This window comes from Tribolium madens, unplaced genomic scaffold, assembly GCF_015345945.1.
Source record: "Tribolium madens isolate multiple individuals breed KSU strain unplaced genomic scaffold, Tmad_KSU_1.1 Scaffold_96;HRSCAF=242;Tcas5.2_LG5, whole genome shotgun sequence".
Lineage (NCBI taxonomy): Eukaryota > Metazoa > Arthropoda > Insecta > Coleoptera > Tenebrionidae > Tribolium > Tribolium madens.
Window position 1 is genome coordinate 11,125,358 of NW_025401068.1, and position 17,461 is coordinate 11,142,818.

At 37.5% G+C, this 17,461-nt stretch overlaps 4 protein-coding genes across 6 annotated transcripts in view; 2 read left to right on the forward strand and 2 right to left on the reverse strand.

The window, feature by feature from the left end:
- LOC123013594 (rhodopsin) overlaps positions 1–95 on the forward strand; it is a 6,889-nt gene extending 6,794 nt beyond the window's left edge. Inside the window, exon 4 of the mRNA XM_044412219.1 lies at positions 55–95. The gene's annotated coding sequence lies outside the window, so the exon portion shown is untranslated. The remainder of the gene's footprint in view (positions 1–54) is intronic.
- A 793-nt stretch (positions 96–888) lies between these two features.
- On the reverse strand, positions 889–3,345 carry LOC123013593 (signal transducing adapter molecule 2). 2 transcript variants are annotated; one of them, XM_044412217.1, is made up of 7 exons: positions 2,899–3,311; positions 2,680–2,840; positions 2,395–2,637; positions 2,064–2,346; positions 1,904–2,020; positions 1,321–1,840; positions 889–1,273 (listed from the first exon to the last, which is right to left on the reverse strand). In XM_044412217.1, exons 1-7 carry the CDS (start codon positions 2,942–2,944, stop codon positions 1,147–1,149), a joined length of 1,497 nt encoding a protein of 498 aa, XP_044268152.1. In that variant the 5' UTR covers positions 2,945–3,311; the 3' UTR covers positions 889–1,146. The 2 variants fall into 2 exon arrangements, with proteins under 2 accessions (XP_044268152.1, XP_044268151.1); XM_044412216.1 differs by having other exon boundaries at positions 2,064–2,637; positions 2,899–3,345.
- On the forward strand, positions 3,311–14,897 carry LOC123013592 (leucine-rich repeat and calponin homology domain-containing protein). Of its 2 annotated transcripts, none has more exons than XM_044412214.1 (7): positions 3,311–3,783; positions 7,671–7,867; positions 7,918–8,651; positions 10,616–11,129; positions 11,188–11,325; positions 13,171–13,248; positions 13,405–14,142. In XM_044412214.1, the coding sequence occupies exons 1-7, from the start codon at positions 3,609–3,611 to the stop codon at positions 13,615–13,617; spliced, it is 2,049 nt and encodes a 682-aa protein (XP_044268149.1). In that variant the 5' UTR covers positions 3,311–3,608; the 3' UTR covers positions 13,618–14,142. The 2 variants fall into 2 exon arrangements, with proteins under 2 accessions (XP_044268149.1, XP_044268150.1); XM_044412215.1 differs by lacking the exon at positions 13,405–14,142 and adding an exon at positions 14,169–14,897 and having other exon boundaries at positions 3,471–3,783.
- LOC123013590 (elongation factor G, mitochondrial) lies at positions 14,500–17,283 on the reverse strand. Its single transcript, XM_044412213.1, has 2 exons — positions 17,134–17,283; positions 14,500–17,079 (listed from the first exon to the last, which is right to left on the reverse strand). Exons 1-2 carry the CDS (start codon positions 17,209–17,211, stop codon positions 14,899–14,901), a joined length of 2,259 nt encoding a protein of 752 aa, XP_044268148.1. The 5' UTR covers positions 17,212–17,283; the 3' UTR covers positions 14,500–14,898.
- Between the last annotated feature and the right edge of the window lie 178 nt (positions 17,284–17,461).

The window sequence follows — 17,461 nt, forward strand, 5'->3', positions numbered from 1 at the left end:
AGCACCATGCAATCAACTTAAGAGTCAGCTTAAGACTAAGTTTATTATATACAAATATCTACAATATGCAACCAAGCATACACATATGTATAACAGTAATGATCAATAAGATACTTAAAACTTGGTTTTTATTTGTTTTAATTCATTCAAAACAATAATGACTGCCGCTTTAAATTTTCAAACTCTAGGGGGTTTTGAAATTAGGAATTGGTAGACAATTCATTATTTTATAACAGATAAAATAGAAAATACAGTTAGCTAATTTGTGAATTTGATTTTATGACCCAGAATTTACTTTTGCTTTCACTATTTTATTGAAAACAATTTTGTTTTCCACCCAATGACAGTTAACGTTGGTAGCCTTTATTTCACTACATAATTTTTCAATTTCAAGGACGCTCATAATTTTGTTAAAAGATTCATTAGTGGTTTAATTTTTAAATATTTTAATGCTAACTTTTGCATTGTTTGCTTTAATAAGGTAAGAATAATTTGCTATAGCACGAGAAAGGCTTTTTAATTTTTTGTCGGATGTCAAAAAACCACTTAGCCTTCCAAAGCTTATAAGTAGTGACCTTATGGCTTTTGAGTGCATTTTTTGTGTAAATAACAAGAAACTTTGGGTTTTTATTTGTTTTAATGCAAAACAAAGACTTGCGCTCAAAATTTTTAGAGAATTTCGGGTACAAAAGGCAAATGATTATTAGAAAAAATAAATAATATTAAAAAGACACACTCATCTAATGCGCTGAAATCGACTTTGCGTCCTACTGTTTTCCTAAGTATGGTTTGTGGAAAATAATTTATTTTTTAAATGACATTTTGTTTATCACTTGACTGTTAACGTTGGTACACTACATAAATGATTTATCAATAAAACGACTTAAATTTCTTCATAAAATTTATTCATATACATATTTCTCTTTACATCAAGTCTACAAGATTACTTATAATAATTTCTTCACTACCTTCCCTCCATACACCTGCAAGTAACTTAATATCAATTTTCATGAATAAATAAACTAAAACAACAAAGATAGTGAAGAAATCCGTAATAAAATACATGATATTATCAAAATAACTAAACTGTTAAATCACATATCGGTTATAAGGAAAAGAATCTGATAACAATACTTCCACGGCCTCCTACTTTGGAGGAGGCATGTAATGTTGACTTTGCGACTGCGGTGGGGGTCCGTTGTGAATAAGAGTCTGAGATCCGGCAACACTGCTTGGAAAATTCGGGGGCACCATACTCCCATAGCTCTGAGTCCTGAAACAACATTAAAATCTTCCAATTTATCTCTAATCACAGCTCACCTCCTATCATCCGGCATTTGATGCATCATAAACTGCGGCGGCGGTGGCGGCGGCATCCCCGCCGTCGACATCATCGGCATTGTCGCATAATGCATGCCTGGCGGAGGGGGCAACGGCGCCCCCATCCCCATCGGTGGCTGCGGCGGCAAACCATTGTACGTCATAGAATTCGGGGGCTGTTGTGGATAATTGTAAGGCATCTTGGGGGGGAATTGGGGCTCACGCATCAGAGAATGATAAAGACCGAGAGCTTCGACCAGATCAGCACTCAGTTGGGTCAATTGGGCGTGTTTCTTGTCCACTCTTTCCAATTCGGAATCGATAAGGGGGCCCATGAGGTTCACCTCGCGTTCTAATTTTAACATCTCTTCGGTGTCCGTCTCCGGATTCGTTGGGTCGGCCTCATGGAGGAGGTGCAACAAACGGTCGATTTTCTCCTCGTTGATTTCTATGTCTTCGGGGGTGGGTTTCACCTCCACTGTCTCCTTGAACTGCACGATCTTCTTCGCCTTCTCATACACTGGAAAAAGTAAACATTTAAGTAACCTTAAACCCAATAAAATCAACAAATTTGAATACTTACAAAATTTCTCAGGTTCAACGTCCAAGTCTTTCGTGACAAAATTCGAGGGGAAAAGCCCTTCGCCCCTTTGATTGTTCCCTTTCCACCAATTCGGGTCAGAATCATCTATCACAAAAACTGGAAAAACAGTTATTTTGACCGATTTTCGCACCAAACTCACTTATTTCGCCCGACTTGAAGGTGAGTTCGTTGTCTTCAGCTGCTTCAAAATCATACAAAGCCCTGACTTTCTTCGGTTCTTTGACAGGAGTTGAATTTGTTGAACTATTAGCAGCCGCAAGATTGGCACTGGGGTAGAGACTCCCACTCGCAGAGGACGCTCGCGGCGACGATGAGGAGCTTTCCTTCAATGACAATTCTATGGCTTTCAAGATTTGATTCTCCTCTTCTTGGGATTCAACAACATTGGGGTCTTTACTGACAGGAGTGGATTTCTTCGCCGGCTTTAAACACCCACAATCAAGACCCCAATTGCACAATTTGCCACTTACCATGTCCGCAAAAGTAAAGTCAACTCCGCTGTTTTTCAACTTTGTATAAAGCGAAGGAATAAGGTTGAGTTGTTGATCGGTTTTGAACTCGTTTTCGGCCCACCGTTTCAAGGCCTCCCTCAACTTCCTCGACACGTTAACGTGCGACTTCTGCAGCAGTTTCGTGTACTCGTTCTCGAACTCCCTGGAAGCGACCTCGACGTGGAACAACTTTCCGCTGTTCTTGACACAGGCGTCTAGCAACTAATTCGGGGTTAGGGGGGCTCCACACACGCGTAAACTCACCGTGACGGCTTGGATGGCGATGTGGGGGTCCTGGCTGTGCAGCCTTTTGATGACAGCCCTCAGGTACGCCTTGGCGTCCTCCGGCGACTTGCCAGCCTTATCACAAATGTTGATGATGAGTTCCCAGTTCTCCTCACTGTTGTTCTCGTGCGTTGCCTTTTCTACAGCGTGACTCACAATAAATAATCGATGAAAAACAAGATTTGGGACATGACTCACCTACTTCGTCCGCGATGGTGTCGCTTGTGGTTCCAAATATTCCCATTTTTTCGATTTATTCACGCGAAATGGACACTAAATCGACATTATATCGCGAAAGTTCTTTGTTACACTGGTGGATCTTTCTGATAAGGAGAAAATAATGTCATTTCAAACATACAAATTTTGACGTTTCGAATTTAATCACTCGATTTGACAGATGACAGATACGTCAACGTTGCACGGACAATTGGGGCTTTCTATGCGAAATACCGGCACATATGGGGGCATTTATCAGATAAAACCATAAAAATGACTCACAAACACATTTTGAATCGATTAAAACTGCATTATTGCATTTATGATAACAAAACTCATCCTCAATAGTTGGCTTAGTAACTACAGACTGTGATAAACTAGAGTGAGAACTTGTTTAAAATGTGGCCTACAGAGACACTGTCTTAGTTCAATTAGGTTTTTTGACGATTAATACATAGAGTGACAAGATTAATACCGATTAGGTTCAATGTGAAGCGCCTTTTTGTGTAATAAAGCTCGTTCATCGGCCATCTATTCGGTTTTCTCGTCGATGGTGACGCTGCAGCGCCCTCTGCATGAGATAAACACCTCGCCCTTGTCTCTCATGATGTCATGAGTGGAAAAGCTGTGTGAAAAGTGTGTGGAAAAGTCGCGGAAAAGCCGGTTTCGTGTTGGCGCTTTTGCCATGCATCATGGCAATGTTGGTTCAAAATATAAACGGACACATACAAAATCAGTTAACGCGCTCGCTGGAGAAGATCCTCGACGATGCGAACCAAAGTGGCGAGCTCAAGTTGAGCAACCGAAAACTCAAAGACTTCCCCAAAACCAGTGAAAAGTACAATTTACGTGATACCGTTGTAGCAGGTAAAATTTTACTTTTTCCACTTACAAATGTTATCTTCCCCGATAAGGGGCCCATGAATCGAACCGTTGTTTGTTTAAAAGTTACCGCAACTGCTATAAAGTCAGTCATCAATAAAACGACGGAAGCGGAGATAAAGCTCACTTTCATTCGCCTCAACTTCCAGTTAATATCACATTTCTAGTTGCCTACGATTTAAACAATTGAATGGTTGTCAAGGCGACGGCACATGTGATTGTCAAATTCATTTTGTCAATTTAAACAATGGTTGTCAGGACTACGTGACCGGTTGCTATGACAACGACACATGTGATTGTCAAATTTGACAATAATGTCAAAGTTGTATTTTTTGACTACGAAGGGGTCGTTGTTGCATGTCACGGAGAGGAAATGACCGTCTAATCTTCCCCTCATTGTCTTTTCGAGTTGTTCTAGGGCTTGGAAGCGTGACGTCTGTTGTTTTTTTCCCATCGTTTTAAAATTGTATACACTTTGTGTTATTGCACTATAAAAGACGATAAACAGTGTGTTTCAAGGATTATTTTCGTGATAATAGGAAATGAATAACAGCCTTGACGACTTGGAAGACGGGAAATCAATGTCAAAGGTCAACATTGGCGAAAATAGTGCGGTAAAAGGACGGTTTTCGGTTCAATATTGATGAGTTTGAATCTCGTCGCATTTCAAACTTCCATAAATGAAATTCAACACGTGCCAAAAATCGCCGGAAACATTCCGTACTTGTTCACATTCTTCCATTATTAAATCATGCTTCTTTGAAATAATATTTAGGGGGCAATTTTTTCTTTCCTCACAGTAAAAGTGCAATTTTTATTTAATTTGCTCTTGGAATTTTTTTTATTCACAACCGTATATGTAATGTTGACTTTTCCAACCTTGACGAAGGGTAAGGAAGTGACAAACCTATTACCTACCTTGTTTTTTATCCAGTTTTTTGCTTTTTTAAAGAACTTTATGTAATTAAAAATGAGGTTGTCAATGAAAGTGTATACAGTTAACCTTGACGCAACGGTCATACTTTCCACCTCGGTGTGTAATCTACTATTTCCGGTGTCACCTCAGCATAAATAAATTTGGAAAAATGTAAACATCGTTGGTTTTACGAGTTTTTAATGTTCGAAGATGTGACTTTTCTAACCGAAATATGCACATTTTACGAGTAATAATCGCTAAAACGGCTCATAATTTCTGTATGATGTGTCGGGTGTTTGTTTTTTTTTTTTTTTTGTGTTTACCTAAGAGTTGCAGCGATTTGCTACCAGAAATAGGACGGGTTCAAGCAACTGCTTCTTGAAGTGAATGAAAACGTCGAGTTTCGCTGCGATTAATAGAAACGTTAAAAATTTAAGTAAATGGTTATCGATCCTTGTATCCCCTCGTTTGAAAGGGTTTCTGATGAGAAAATTTTTTCATGTTTGGTGAAGAAGTTCAGATAAAATCAAAAGTTGAGCCTCTTGAAAGCAAGTGCCACTCTCAAGAGAGTTGTTTAAAATGATAACAACTTCTCTTTGATGAACAAATGTTTAATAAATTTCCAGCAAGTTAACTTTTTCTCTTCTTGGATGACCTTTCGGTTTTCTTGTTTGGGCTTGGTTTATCAACAGTGACGCCCTAAATACCGCAGAACTGTTTACTTTTGTAATAACTTTGGTTATCAAAGAGGATTTTAAACCTGTAGCCTGTAGGTATTTACCATTTAAGTGTAATACAATTTTTGTTTTAATTGTTAAATAAATTATCAATCAAAAAAGACTTGTTAAATGTGTCAACTATAAATAGACACATATTTCCTTCGTTACATTTGTTTTACAAATTTGTTAGTGACGCATAATTTCGCACTAAATACAAGGACGACAATCAAGACTTGAACTATAAATCTGGAATTTTTTAGCATGACATATTTTTTTCGTATTTAAATTTGTGTTTACTTAAACACGTTTTAGGTTTACATCAACGTTGTCATCACAAACTAGCAAAACTCTCCATTAAACATGAGACTCAAATCGAATCTTGTATTATTCAGAAAATTATGAATTTTGATTAACTATCTTGCCACTTCTCCGAAGCTTTGATTTGTTTAATTGCGTCCGTTTGAAGTTTAATTGTAGAAAGATTCGGCGCCCGACGTGGGGCCAGCTGTGGGTTCACCCCATTTTAAATGTTAAATTGAATACAAATATAGAAATGTCAACAGAGGGATTTACGATAAAGGGGAAAGCCACGACTATATTTATATTATCATTTTTTCTGTTCCCAGTACGTTTATCTCTGTGATAAGCGAAACAAACGACAATTAGAATTACTGGGGTTAGTTAACCTTGATGAGATAATTTCAATCGACGGCCTTTCTAAACGACTGGTTTAATTTATGTTCAATAACTCGAATGAAAGTGTTTGCGACTTGTTATTTATTACCAAATCCAATTATGAGTCTGCGAGGAAATATGATTGCGGGTTGTTGAAAAGTTTTCAAACAGCAGGAAACTTTGAAACACTATCGGAATCATTAATTTTGTCACGTCTGGTTGTCGTGGTTACCGTGCAATTTTCTGCACATGTGCCCAAAAGTTACGATTTTTCTATTGTCAAATCAAAATAAACATGAAATTGAGCTAATTATAAAATCTCTTTGATCTTACACTCAGCGTGCATTTGTAAGTAATAATCTCAGATCAAATTTTTTGTTAATTTCTTCTGATTCAATAAATTTAGATTTTTTGTAGAGAAATTAATTTAAGACTTTTATTATTTCTCCAATATTAAGGTATTAAGATGAAAAGTGATAGTTTATGTGGCGAAGCTGAACAAACATAGTGAGGTAAATAATTCGGCTGAGTCACTTTTACTCCGAATAACATGTATTATTTTATTTGCAAACCAAATCAGATTGAGAGTAAAGAGCAACACTATAATTAGCAAGTAAACGAACGAAATAATCAGGACGCTTTGCAAGTAATATAATCATAACAACACTTATAAACAAACATCACGTGTCAGGAATTGGTATTGGGATTTTCAAAAGTGTTTCTTAATTTAACTAGTGCAAAATGTCGAGTGCTGATAATCTACAATTTAGAAATTGCTGAAGCACCGAAAGAGCCATTGGTAAATGTCATTATTGTCACAGTAAAAGTAAAAACGTTTAGGCGCAAAAATAAAATTTTTTCTCCTTGGCTGAATGGTAAAACTTTTACTTGTGATTTAGTGGTCACTTTTGTGATATTTGCGGTTAAAATATTTTATTTATATTTTTGTTTTTGATACAGACTGTGTAAAAAAGGGGTTATTGCGCTTGACGCTCAAACGCGGTTCACGTGTAGCAGACACTTTTTTGCGCTTGTTCAATAAAGAATTACCTGCACTGTTCTTTTTTTGGTTGAAAAACTGGAAATGATACATTATGAAGGACGTTTCGAGAAGCAATAAAAATATTTTCAACGTTCCCAATAATGATTTTATAGATAATCAAATGCTTATTGTTGTAACGAATAAAAATAATAAAGGTCTGCAAATGTTTTTTGTTTGCTGTGCTGATTCTAAATCTGAAAATCAGAATTGTTAAAGCCGAGATATAAATAATTTCAACTCTGGTTTTGTGCCAATTTATATTTTTCATTCCTTGGCGTTATGTTTAGAAATTAAATAACACAATTTTACATTTGGAAAACTGTATTTTCATGGCTATTTTTCAATTACAAAACGGATTCTTACGTCGTTTATAAATAACTTCCAGTCTCTGGAGACGTGTCTTCATTAATATTCAAGACAAATCAACCATACGATTTTTTTTTGAATGATATGAATGTTCCATTGTTCTGCCTGCCTCAAAATAGAAAAAATTGTGTGTGCGACTTTGGTATTGTTTCAGACTTGTCGAAAAACCGCTTCAGCGAACTCCCCGAAGAAGTAACAACGTTCCATTTTTTAGAAAAACTCCAATGTTATCACAACGCAATTCGCTACATCCCCGATAGCATAATCAATTTGCAATGTTTAATTTACGTCGATTTGAGTCGAAATCAATTGACTTCACTTCCACGCGAGTTGTGCCAACTTCCGATCAAAGTACGTATAAATGTCTCAATATTGGACTCGGCTAACGCCTCGTTTATTAGATTCTTCTCGTTTCGAACAACAATCTCACCCAATTACCGGACGAACTTAATCGTATGTCACACTTGATGGAACTTGACGCTTCTTGTAATCAACTGACCCATTTACCCCCTCGTATGGGTGACCTCCGCTCTCTCCAGTCGCTAGTCCTCCGTAATAACCTCCTCCTCGCCGTGCCCATTGAAGTGACCTTTTTGAAACTCGTAAGGCTGGACCTGAGGGCAAACCGCATTGGTACACTCCCCATCGAGATCCGGGATATGGCCACATTGATTGAACTCCACGTCGAGGATAATCCTTTGACGAGTCCACCGGCGAGTCTATGTCGACGTGGTCGTGTCCATATTTTCAAATATTTGGATAATGAAGCGATGAGGTTGGATAGGAAGACAGGTGGAGGGACACTGGGTCGAAAGTCGAGGAAAAGTGGCGCTGGGTCGTCACCAGGACCACCATTGATGGTCGATAGGTTGAAACATAAAAGACAGAATGTGGATAGTGGGTATAGTACGAGTAGTGATGGATTTGAGAAGAGATGGAGTCAGGATATGGAAGAGAAGAGTTGGATGTCGACGCCGTTGTCGACAAATGGGACGCATTCGATTTTGTCGACGCCGTCGACGGCGTCTCCTGCCCCCGAGAACGACGACGATGTTGAGAGTCCGAGCGAGGGTTGTAATGGGAACAACGAAGAGGAGAAGGTGGTCAAGCCACTGCACCAAATACAAACTTACAAGTAAGGAAAAATCACCATTAAGATAATTTATTCTTGCTACGAGGTACTGCAAAAAAACGCAAATAGATTTTTTTTTATAATGTAATTTGGCCTGTTAATAAATGCCAGTTTTTTTTATGTTTCCTTTGTCACAATTTCATAATTGTCAGGCATCTTCCAAACTTATATCAAGATGTTTCATGTTTTTCCATTTCGTTTTAACATTGACTATGACACTGCATTGCCAAGATCACCAAATACTAAATAATAAAAATTTGACAATTTGCGTTTTTTTTTGCACTCAAGTGTACATTGAAAAAATAAAAAACGGTGAATTACGTGTCACTTAAAGTCTGTGCCAAACAGTCTTAACGTTGGCACTACTAGTAAATTCATTGATGGAAATTTTAATAAAGGAAGTTGGCAGTTCCGGTTTTTGAATTAATTTGAAAACAATGTCATTAAACGTCAACACAAAAAATCGTCTAAGAAAATTTGGAGACGAAACACCAAAAAAGGAACAAATTCGGTACTACTAACAGTTTTTAGAAATTTGGAAACGAATAGTTCGCAAGCAGAAAGTTAGAAAAAGGGCCCGTTAAAATGTAGACACAATTTTTAATGCAGGTTTGCTAAACATTCTCAATTTTTAGCAAGAAATTGACTTGAATACAAAATAAACATGAATGAGAAAGAACCTCGGAAAGAACGCAATTAAATTATGGTCTTGTGCATCGTTTTTGAGGAACGAGTTGAAAAAGTAACAATTTTGAAACTAAAGCGGAAGAAGAATTTATAAAATGCATCTCAACTTTGAGCTCATTTCAATAAATTACACAAAATTTATTGCCATTCATCATAATACCTACTTGTATCTTTTTCTAATTTTTTTTTGTATATACAGGTGATGAAAAAAAGGCGCCCACGATTGAAACAGGCGCGTCCTTTTTTATTAAAACATTGTGGCCATCATTCCAAAAATAGTCTAAATAGATTCTTTTTAAAATTTAAACAGTTTGTCTAACAGCACAAAGCGGCAATATTGCACAAATTTCTTTCACTAAAAAACTATTTCACTCAGGTATATTTCGTATCTAGGAAACCTTTTTGACTTTAATCGTTCAAATTTCACAGAACAAACAACATTGAAAATTGATTTTTTTGTTGCTACCGTTTCCAATAATTGAATATTACTTGGACATTTTCTGTATACTAGGATATTTGCAATGTTGCAACATTGATAAATTTTCTTCGGAGCCAAGAAATGGTATCCTAACATCTTCAATAAAGTTTATTTCAATAGTTTTTTTACACATTTTTTTTAAGAACACCGTCAACTGTATCAAAATCTAGACTTTAACAATAAAATTATTTTAAAACTGTTAATTAAATAGATTTCTCTTTGCTAAAAAGGAAAGTCTATATTTTACTGATAAGAGCACAAATCCAATTTTGGTCTTCGAAATAGTCTTTAATAAAAGATCACTTACGTGTGGGTTAACACGGGCGCCTTTTTTTCATCATACTGTATATCCTTTTTCATTAAAGTTTTTGTAGCAAGAACCTCATTTTTCTTCACAACATTGTACTTACTTGCGGTGTGTTTCTATCAAAATTATTAGCACTGAATTTTCAAGTATTCAATTGTAGCACTTTCAAAGAGCAAACAGGCACACAAGATTCATAAAAGTCAAAATTTTGACAAGATCTCAATTTGAAAACATAACCATAATTTTCTAACAAAATTTCTAGGGTCAAAAGCAAAGAGCAAACAAAATTTGTGGCTATGGAGACAAGCTGCTACCAATTTTTTTACCAAAATTTTGACTTGGTAATTTCCATTAAAAAAAAAAACAGACTTAATTTTTGTGTTCTATAACATATCTCAAATTTACGAAAATCGGAAACAATGAGATTTAAAAGTGATCGTTTTGATGTGGAATTACTTTGATTAGTTTATTTCAATCGACATTTTTGTTTTTCAGAGAATATAAAGACGCCTTAAAGCAACAAAGGGCCCACGACGTGCCTGCAATCTACCGAACGAAAAACCCCGACGATCAAACAACGTACAAAACCGAACCCAATACACCGACCCATCACGCACATGGATCTTTGGCGACGTCTAAATCCGACCCAACACCACTCAATGCGGTATTGAGCGGCGCTAAATACGTCTTTGACGACACGAAAAAACCGGAAAAGACGTCACCATACAAAACACAAAACGGCAATAAATACATCCAAGACTATGTCAAGCCGAAATCGCCGGTTAAAGTAAAAACAGGAATTTTATCGCATGATAATGTACCAGGATGTAATGGGAGTCCGAGACTTTACATAAATGGAGCCAATGATAATAAGGGATTGAACGGGGTGAAGACCAATCGAACGATTAGTTGGAATAAAGACGTGCCGGTGGAGAAGATGACGTTCACGATGAGGAGGGAAATTGATAAGGCGCGCGAGGAGACCGATTTAATCAATCAGTTGCGAAATGTAATTAAATTTGATTGATTTTATTTTTGATTAAATTTTGTTATTGTTTTGTTTGCAGATTATTGAAACTCGATTGAAAATGACTCTTCCGGAGGATTTAGCGCCTGCTTTGACTGATGGTGTAGTGCTGTGTCATTTAGCGAATCATATCAAACCTAGGTCGGTGGCGAGCATTCATGTACCATCGCCGGCGGTCGTAAGTACCAATTATTGAAATGAATTGAGTGTTGCCAAATTTTAAAAAGTTACCAGATTTAATTTTTTCTAATACTGTCAAAGATTTACATTTCGCAAATCTTCTCAAAAACGAGCTTGAATGCCCCAAAAAGGCGCAAATAACAATATTTTTGATCTAGCTCTGTAATTTTTTGGCTTATTTTAAGGAAGTTTTGTTGGTCAAAAATTGACTCGTTTTGTTGTTTTTTTTTTGGATTGTGTAACAGATATTATAGTTTATAAACGTGCTTAAAAACTTGAAATTGTTATGTTTTTGGGTTTATTTTTTGCAAAATTTCACTCAAAAACGAGCTGAATCGAATGAAAATTTACTTATTTTTGGAATTTTTACTCATGTTTTGACAAAAACTTTCAAAATAAATGAGTTTCTGGTTGAAAAACCAACAAAATTAGTGAAACAAAATAAAATAATATCAATTTCAATCAAATTGGGTAAATTTTCAGCTAGTTATTAAAAGCTTTCGATTTTTTTCAAAAACGTATTGAAATACTCAAAAGATGCAAAAACAACACCAATTTTGGCCTAAATTGGTAAATTTTGAATTTTTCTTAACGAAAATTTGCAAAATAGTTCTGTTTTTGGCTGAAAAATGTACTAAAACACTCTGGAAAAGACCAAAATAATTTACTTTTGGACGCAGTTGGAAATGAACCAGTGTTGCCAGCTCAAAAAATAAAATTTTGAGATCCGTGGTGAAAAAGTTTCACCAGGTTTCCAGATTTAATTTTTTTCTAATACTGTCGAATTTACATTTCGCAAATCTGCTCAAAAACCCTGAAAAAGGCAAAAATTACACTATTTTTAGTCTAATTCTGTATTTTTTGGCTTTTTCTTTAACGAAATATTTACGTTGTTATCTGAAAAACATGCTAAAACACTTGAAAAAGACAAAAGTAATGATTTATTTTGGTGTTTTTTGGCTAGTTTTAGCACAATATCGCAAAAAACTAAGACTATAGTAAAAAACTTGCTCAAAGACTTGAAAACTTTGTGTTTTGGGCTTATTTTTGACAAAATTTCATTCAAAATTGAAATAACGTGAATTTAGACTTATTTTTGTAATTTTTAGCCACGTTTTAACAAATCTTGTAAAATAAATGAGTCTCTGGTTGAAAAACCAACTAAATTGAGTGAAATAAGCTACAATAATATCAATTTCAATATAATTTGGTAAATTTTCAGGTAGTTTTATGAAAAGCTTTCGAAAAAACTTTGTATTTTTTTCAAAAACGTACTAAAACGCTCTAAAAATGCAAAAATAGCGCTAATTTGGCCTACTTTGGTAAATTTTCGGTTTGCTTTTAACGAAATTTTTCAAAATAGTACTGTGTCTGCCTGAAAAACGTACTAAAACACTCCAGAAAAGACCAAATAATGTATTTTTCGGCGAAATTTAGTAATTTTTTTGACGCTCTGAAGAAATTTCAGAAAATACAAATAAAACTAAAATATTTTTTAAACTAATTTGGTGATTTTTCGTCTTATTTTTGAGAAGATTTGGCAAAAGCAAAAATTTAAACACTACTAATCATCATTTGTTGCAAATTGTTAATTTAATTATGTTTTATGTAAAAATGTAAAAAAATGTCAAGCAGATTTTTTGGTCGTTTCGCATCACATCACGAGACATTTCGGGTTGATTCGAGCCTTTTCGTGTCGCTTCGACTCACTTAGGCTTAGATCTAAAAATTTTCGATCTCGAGCTCGACTTAAAAAATTCCAGAAATATTGGCTTAAATCTCTACACTTGCAGTAAAGATTTCCTAGAAATTATCAATAATTATTTATAATATTTTTTTTCAGCCAAAGCTAACGATGGCTCGCTGTCGCCGAAACGTGGACAACTTCATCGAAGCATGCCGCAAGATAGGCGTAGACGAGGTGAGTTGCTTTCTTCTAACCAATAAAAAAACTGCATTTTTTTGGATGCTTGCCACGCTTGCGACTAACACATCATCTCGTCCGAGCATCCAGTAAAATCCAGTGTGTCTGTGTCACATCGAGAAAAGCAGTGAGTGAGACTGTGGTTGATTGCAGGGGCGACTGTGCAGCACCCTAGACGTGACTGAAGCATTGCCAGGAAGGGGGCTGCCTCGCCTACTGGATACGCTAACGGCACTCTGTGAATTTGACGTAAAGACAACTATAGTGACATCGCCGACACTGCAAGACATCACAGTCTCACTCCTGTTACTAATGTTGTTCTTTTCGACTGTTGCATTTCTTATCGCTTTTCCACCGCCGAATTAGATTTGAGAGGGCTGGGGGTGGGGCAATTGTGATTTTTTAGTAATCAGTGCCTATATAATCAAAAAGTCTGTTTTTTTTTCTATGTATTTGATTAGGAAGAGGGGTATTTTTGATGCGGATTTTTAAAGGGGTGTAACAGTATTTTTTCGTTTTGTTTTTCTTCTTGTAGCCACGCTTTGCATATCGTATATCTTGTATTCCTTCCTTCATTCAGTATTAACGCTGCTATCGAATATCTAGTCACTGTGTATATTTCCAGTATTATTTACATACAAAGACTGTTGAAATATTTGATTCCATTAACGTCGGTTTAGGATTTTCTTATAATTTTTATGATTATATCGAAACAAGGTGCAAAAATTGTTATGTATTTCTAAGGAGTAGTATTAAGTTACAATTTGAGTATTTTATATTTTTCCAAGTACAAAATTCAGTTGATTTTTTCCCAGTTAATTTTATGCGAAATATATTTATATAAAATTGTACTTATCCAACTTGGCTTTACCCAATAAAGTATTTCTTAAAGAAAGCATTTTTGTTTTGTTTTTCAGAATGTGGTGTGTTGTGCTGCTGATGTCCTTGAAGGAAGAGGATTGGTCCAAATAGCAATAACAGTGACGGAACTTTTGCGATTTCACTCGCCCAGATCGCCTCTCCACAATCCCATCTCGACGGTAATTTAAGAGAAAAAAAGAGTGTATTTAATTTAGTTTTTACTCGTATATATTTACTCGAATTGTTTTATCTTTTTGTAGAATTTTTAATTCGCTCTCTTTCGTACTTAAGGTTAGCTGTGTCGTTTAGTCTGCGGTCCGCGTTATTAAATTCTAAATCGGGTTGGAGGTTTGATCTCAGATATATCCAAAGAACGAAACCTTCAACGAGAGAATCAAAACCGTTTTATTCCGTTGCTCAATCTACAAGCTTTTTAGAAATTTTTTTGCTAGACAATAATTCTGGCTCTGGTGATTTGACCATTCCATAAAAAATCAAAACGACGCCAGAGGTAGTTTCCGATTTTGTGCCAAAGATTTTGGGATTTGACGTGTCATAGGGGGGGTTAGTCGAATTTTTCAGGAAATTTGCCGTAATTGTGTGTTTGAAGAGCCTATCTGTATATACGCAAAGGATGTATTCATTAAACTGTGCGAAAGACTGGGTACTTTTTACATTTTTGGTTTTAGCAATTCTAAGGCACAGTTCATTTATCTTGTATCTAGTCAGTCAATAAAATATTTTTTACTTGGAAATAAATTATTCGTCTTAGAATTACAATCTAACTTAATTCTTCTTCTTCTTCTTATCCTTCTCGGGCACTATCCCCATACTCCTTTCGTACTCCTCGACCAACTTATTCTGTACTTCGGGCAAACACGGGGAGTACCGACTGTACTCCATCGAAAACTCCCCCTTCCCCTGCGTGTTGGACCTCAACTCTCCCGCATAACCGAACATTTCGTTTAAGGGAACTTCGGCGTAAAGGGTAAACCAGCCATCTTTGCCCTCAGTCCCTGTCACAATCCCGTGTCTTTTATTCAATTGCGTTATGATGTTCCCTTGGAATTCATCGGGGGCTGTTATTTCCACCGTCATGATCGGCTCAAGCACCTGCCAGGTTCCACTCTCGAACACCTCCTTGATAGCCCCTTGCGCGGCTAGGAAGAACGCCAATTCGCTGGAGTCAACAATGTGATGCGCACCGTCTTGCAGTCTGAACTTCAAACCGGCCAATTTCTGTCCACAAAGGAGCCCCTTTTCGGCCATGGCGAGGAACCCACGTCGGATCCCGGGGATGAACTGTTTAGGCACATTGGTACCAACTGTCTCGTCGACGAACTCGAGAAGAGTGTTTTTGTGTGGAGGTAATGGTTCTAGCACACCGGTGACTCGCGCGTACTGGCCTTGGCCCCCTGATTGCTTCTTGTGGAGGTAGTCGAAGGAGCATGGGGCGACTAGGGTCTCCCGGAAGGCCACTTTGGGCTTGCCCAAAACCACGGGACAATTATACTCGCGTTCCATCCTCTGGGCGTAAATCTCCAAGTGGAGTTCCCCCATCCCGGAAACAATAGTCTCTTTATTATCAGTGTCGAAGAAGAAGTGGAAAGTTGGGTCCTCTTTAGTGAATCTCGCTATGGCTTTGGAAAAGTTGTCACGATCCTTGTTATTGGCTGGATTTATCGACATGGAAACTACAGGTTCAGGCACGAAAATCGATTCAAGAGAAAGCCCCATTTTGGGGTCAATGACGAAAGTGTCTCCACTGGCACAATCCACCCCAAACAGGGCGAAAATATCCCCGGCGTACACCTCGTTCACATCTTCCATGTTATTCGAATGCAGGCGTACCAACCGTGACACGCGAACTTTTCTCTGGGTTCTTGCGTTATAAATCGAGTCCCCTTTTTTGAGCATCCCTTGATAGCACCTCATGTACGTCAATTGGCCGAACCTTCCGGCTTCGAGTTTAAAAGCCAAGGCGATGAACCCTTTCTCGTTGTTGCGATCAGGGTTCAGGAGAACCTTCTCAGGTTCTGAGCCTTCCTTCTCCCTCAGGGCGTAATTCGGGACTTCGCCGGGGTTCGGGAGGTATTCCAACACGGCGTCGAGGAGGGGCTGCACCCCTTTGTTCTTCAACGCCGTCCCAACCAAAACCGGCGTGAAGCTCCGTTTCAAACAACTGCGTCTTATAGCCCCCTTGATATCGTTTTCTGTAATCGGCCGTTCTTCCAGGTACATTTCGCCCAAAACCTCGTCAACGTTGGACACGTGTTCGATGAGTTCGTGTCTGCGTTCCTCACTTTCCGTTCGCATGTCTTTGGGGATTTCCTCAATTCGGATTTGGTCCCCAAAATTGCCATCGAAATAAATCGCTTTTCTTTGGATCAAATCGATGACCCCCTTGCAGTCGCCCTCGAGCCCAATCGGGAGTTGGATGAAGGCGGCATTGTGGTTCATTTTCGACTTCATTTGGGCCAAAACGCGGTATGGGTCGGCCCCCATACGGTCCAGTTTGTTGATAAACGCCAAACAGGGGACATTGTAGCGTTTCATTTGCCGGTTGACAGTCAACGATTGGCTCTGGACGCCCCCCACTGCGCATAACACGAGAATAGCCCCATCCAACACCCGCAAAGCCCGCTCCACTTCCACAGTAAAGTCCACATGACCTGGAGTATCAATTATGTTGATATTGTGCTCTTTCCATAGTGTGTACGTGGCGGCAGACTGGATTGTTATCCCCCGTTGACGCTCAAGCTCCATCGAGTCCATAATCGCCCCCACGTTGTCTTTCCCCTTCACTTCGTGCATCGTTTCAATTCGACCGGTATAATACAGAATTCGCTCGGTGAGGGTCGTTTTACCCGAATCTATATGGGCCGAAATTCCAATATTTCGGATTTTTTCGATCGGTTTGTGCTCAGCATATTTAGTAAAGTCGCTTTTGGATCGACTAAAGACGTGCTGAAAATTTTGAGGTTAGGATCTAATTTGGTGAAAAGTGAACAATTTACGTACTTTGGGAATGTGAGACGAGTACTGGAGGGCGGTATTTGACAAAGTTTTGGCAATTTTAATGTGTTGTAAAAGATTCATCGTGTTTTTCGCAAGAAATTAACTAAAATGTGCCCGAATTGTCAACCTGTCAATGCCACCTTTGTGGGGTTAAGTTCTCAACCACAGAATTCATAGAAAAAGAAAGAGTAACACCTGAAGTAGCGAGATTTTTATTTTTACGACAATAGGATTTGTTTAAGTTGCAAATCTACGGAATGATTTTTATACTGAAGGCTTCAGGTAGAGTAGAAGGTGCATTTTGTATTTTATTATTGTAAATTGAAGTTAG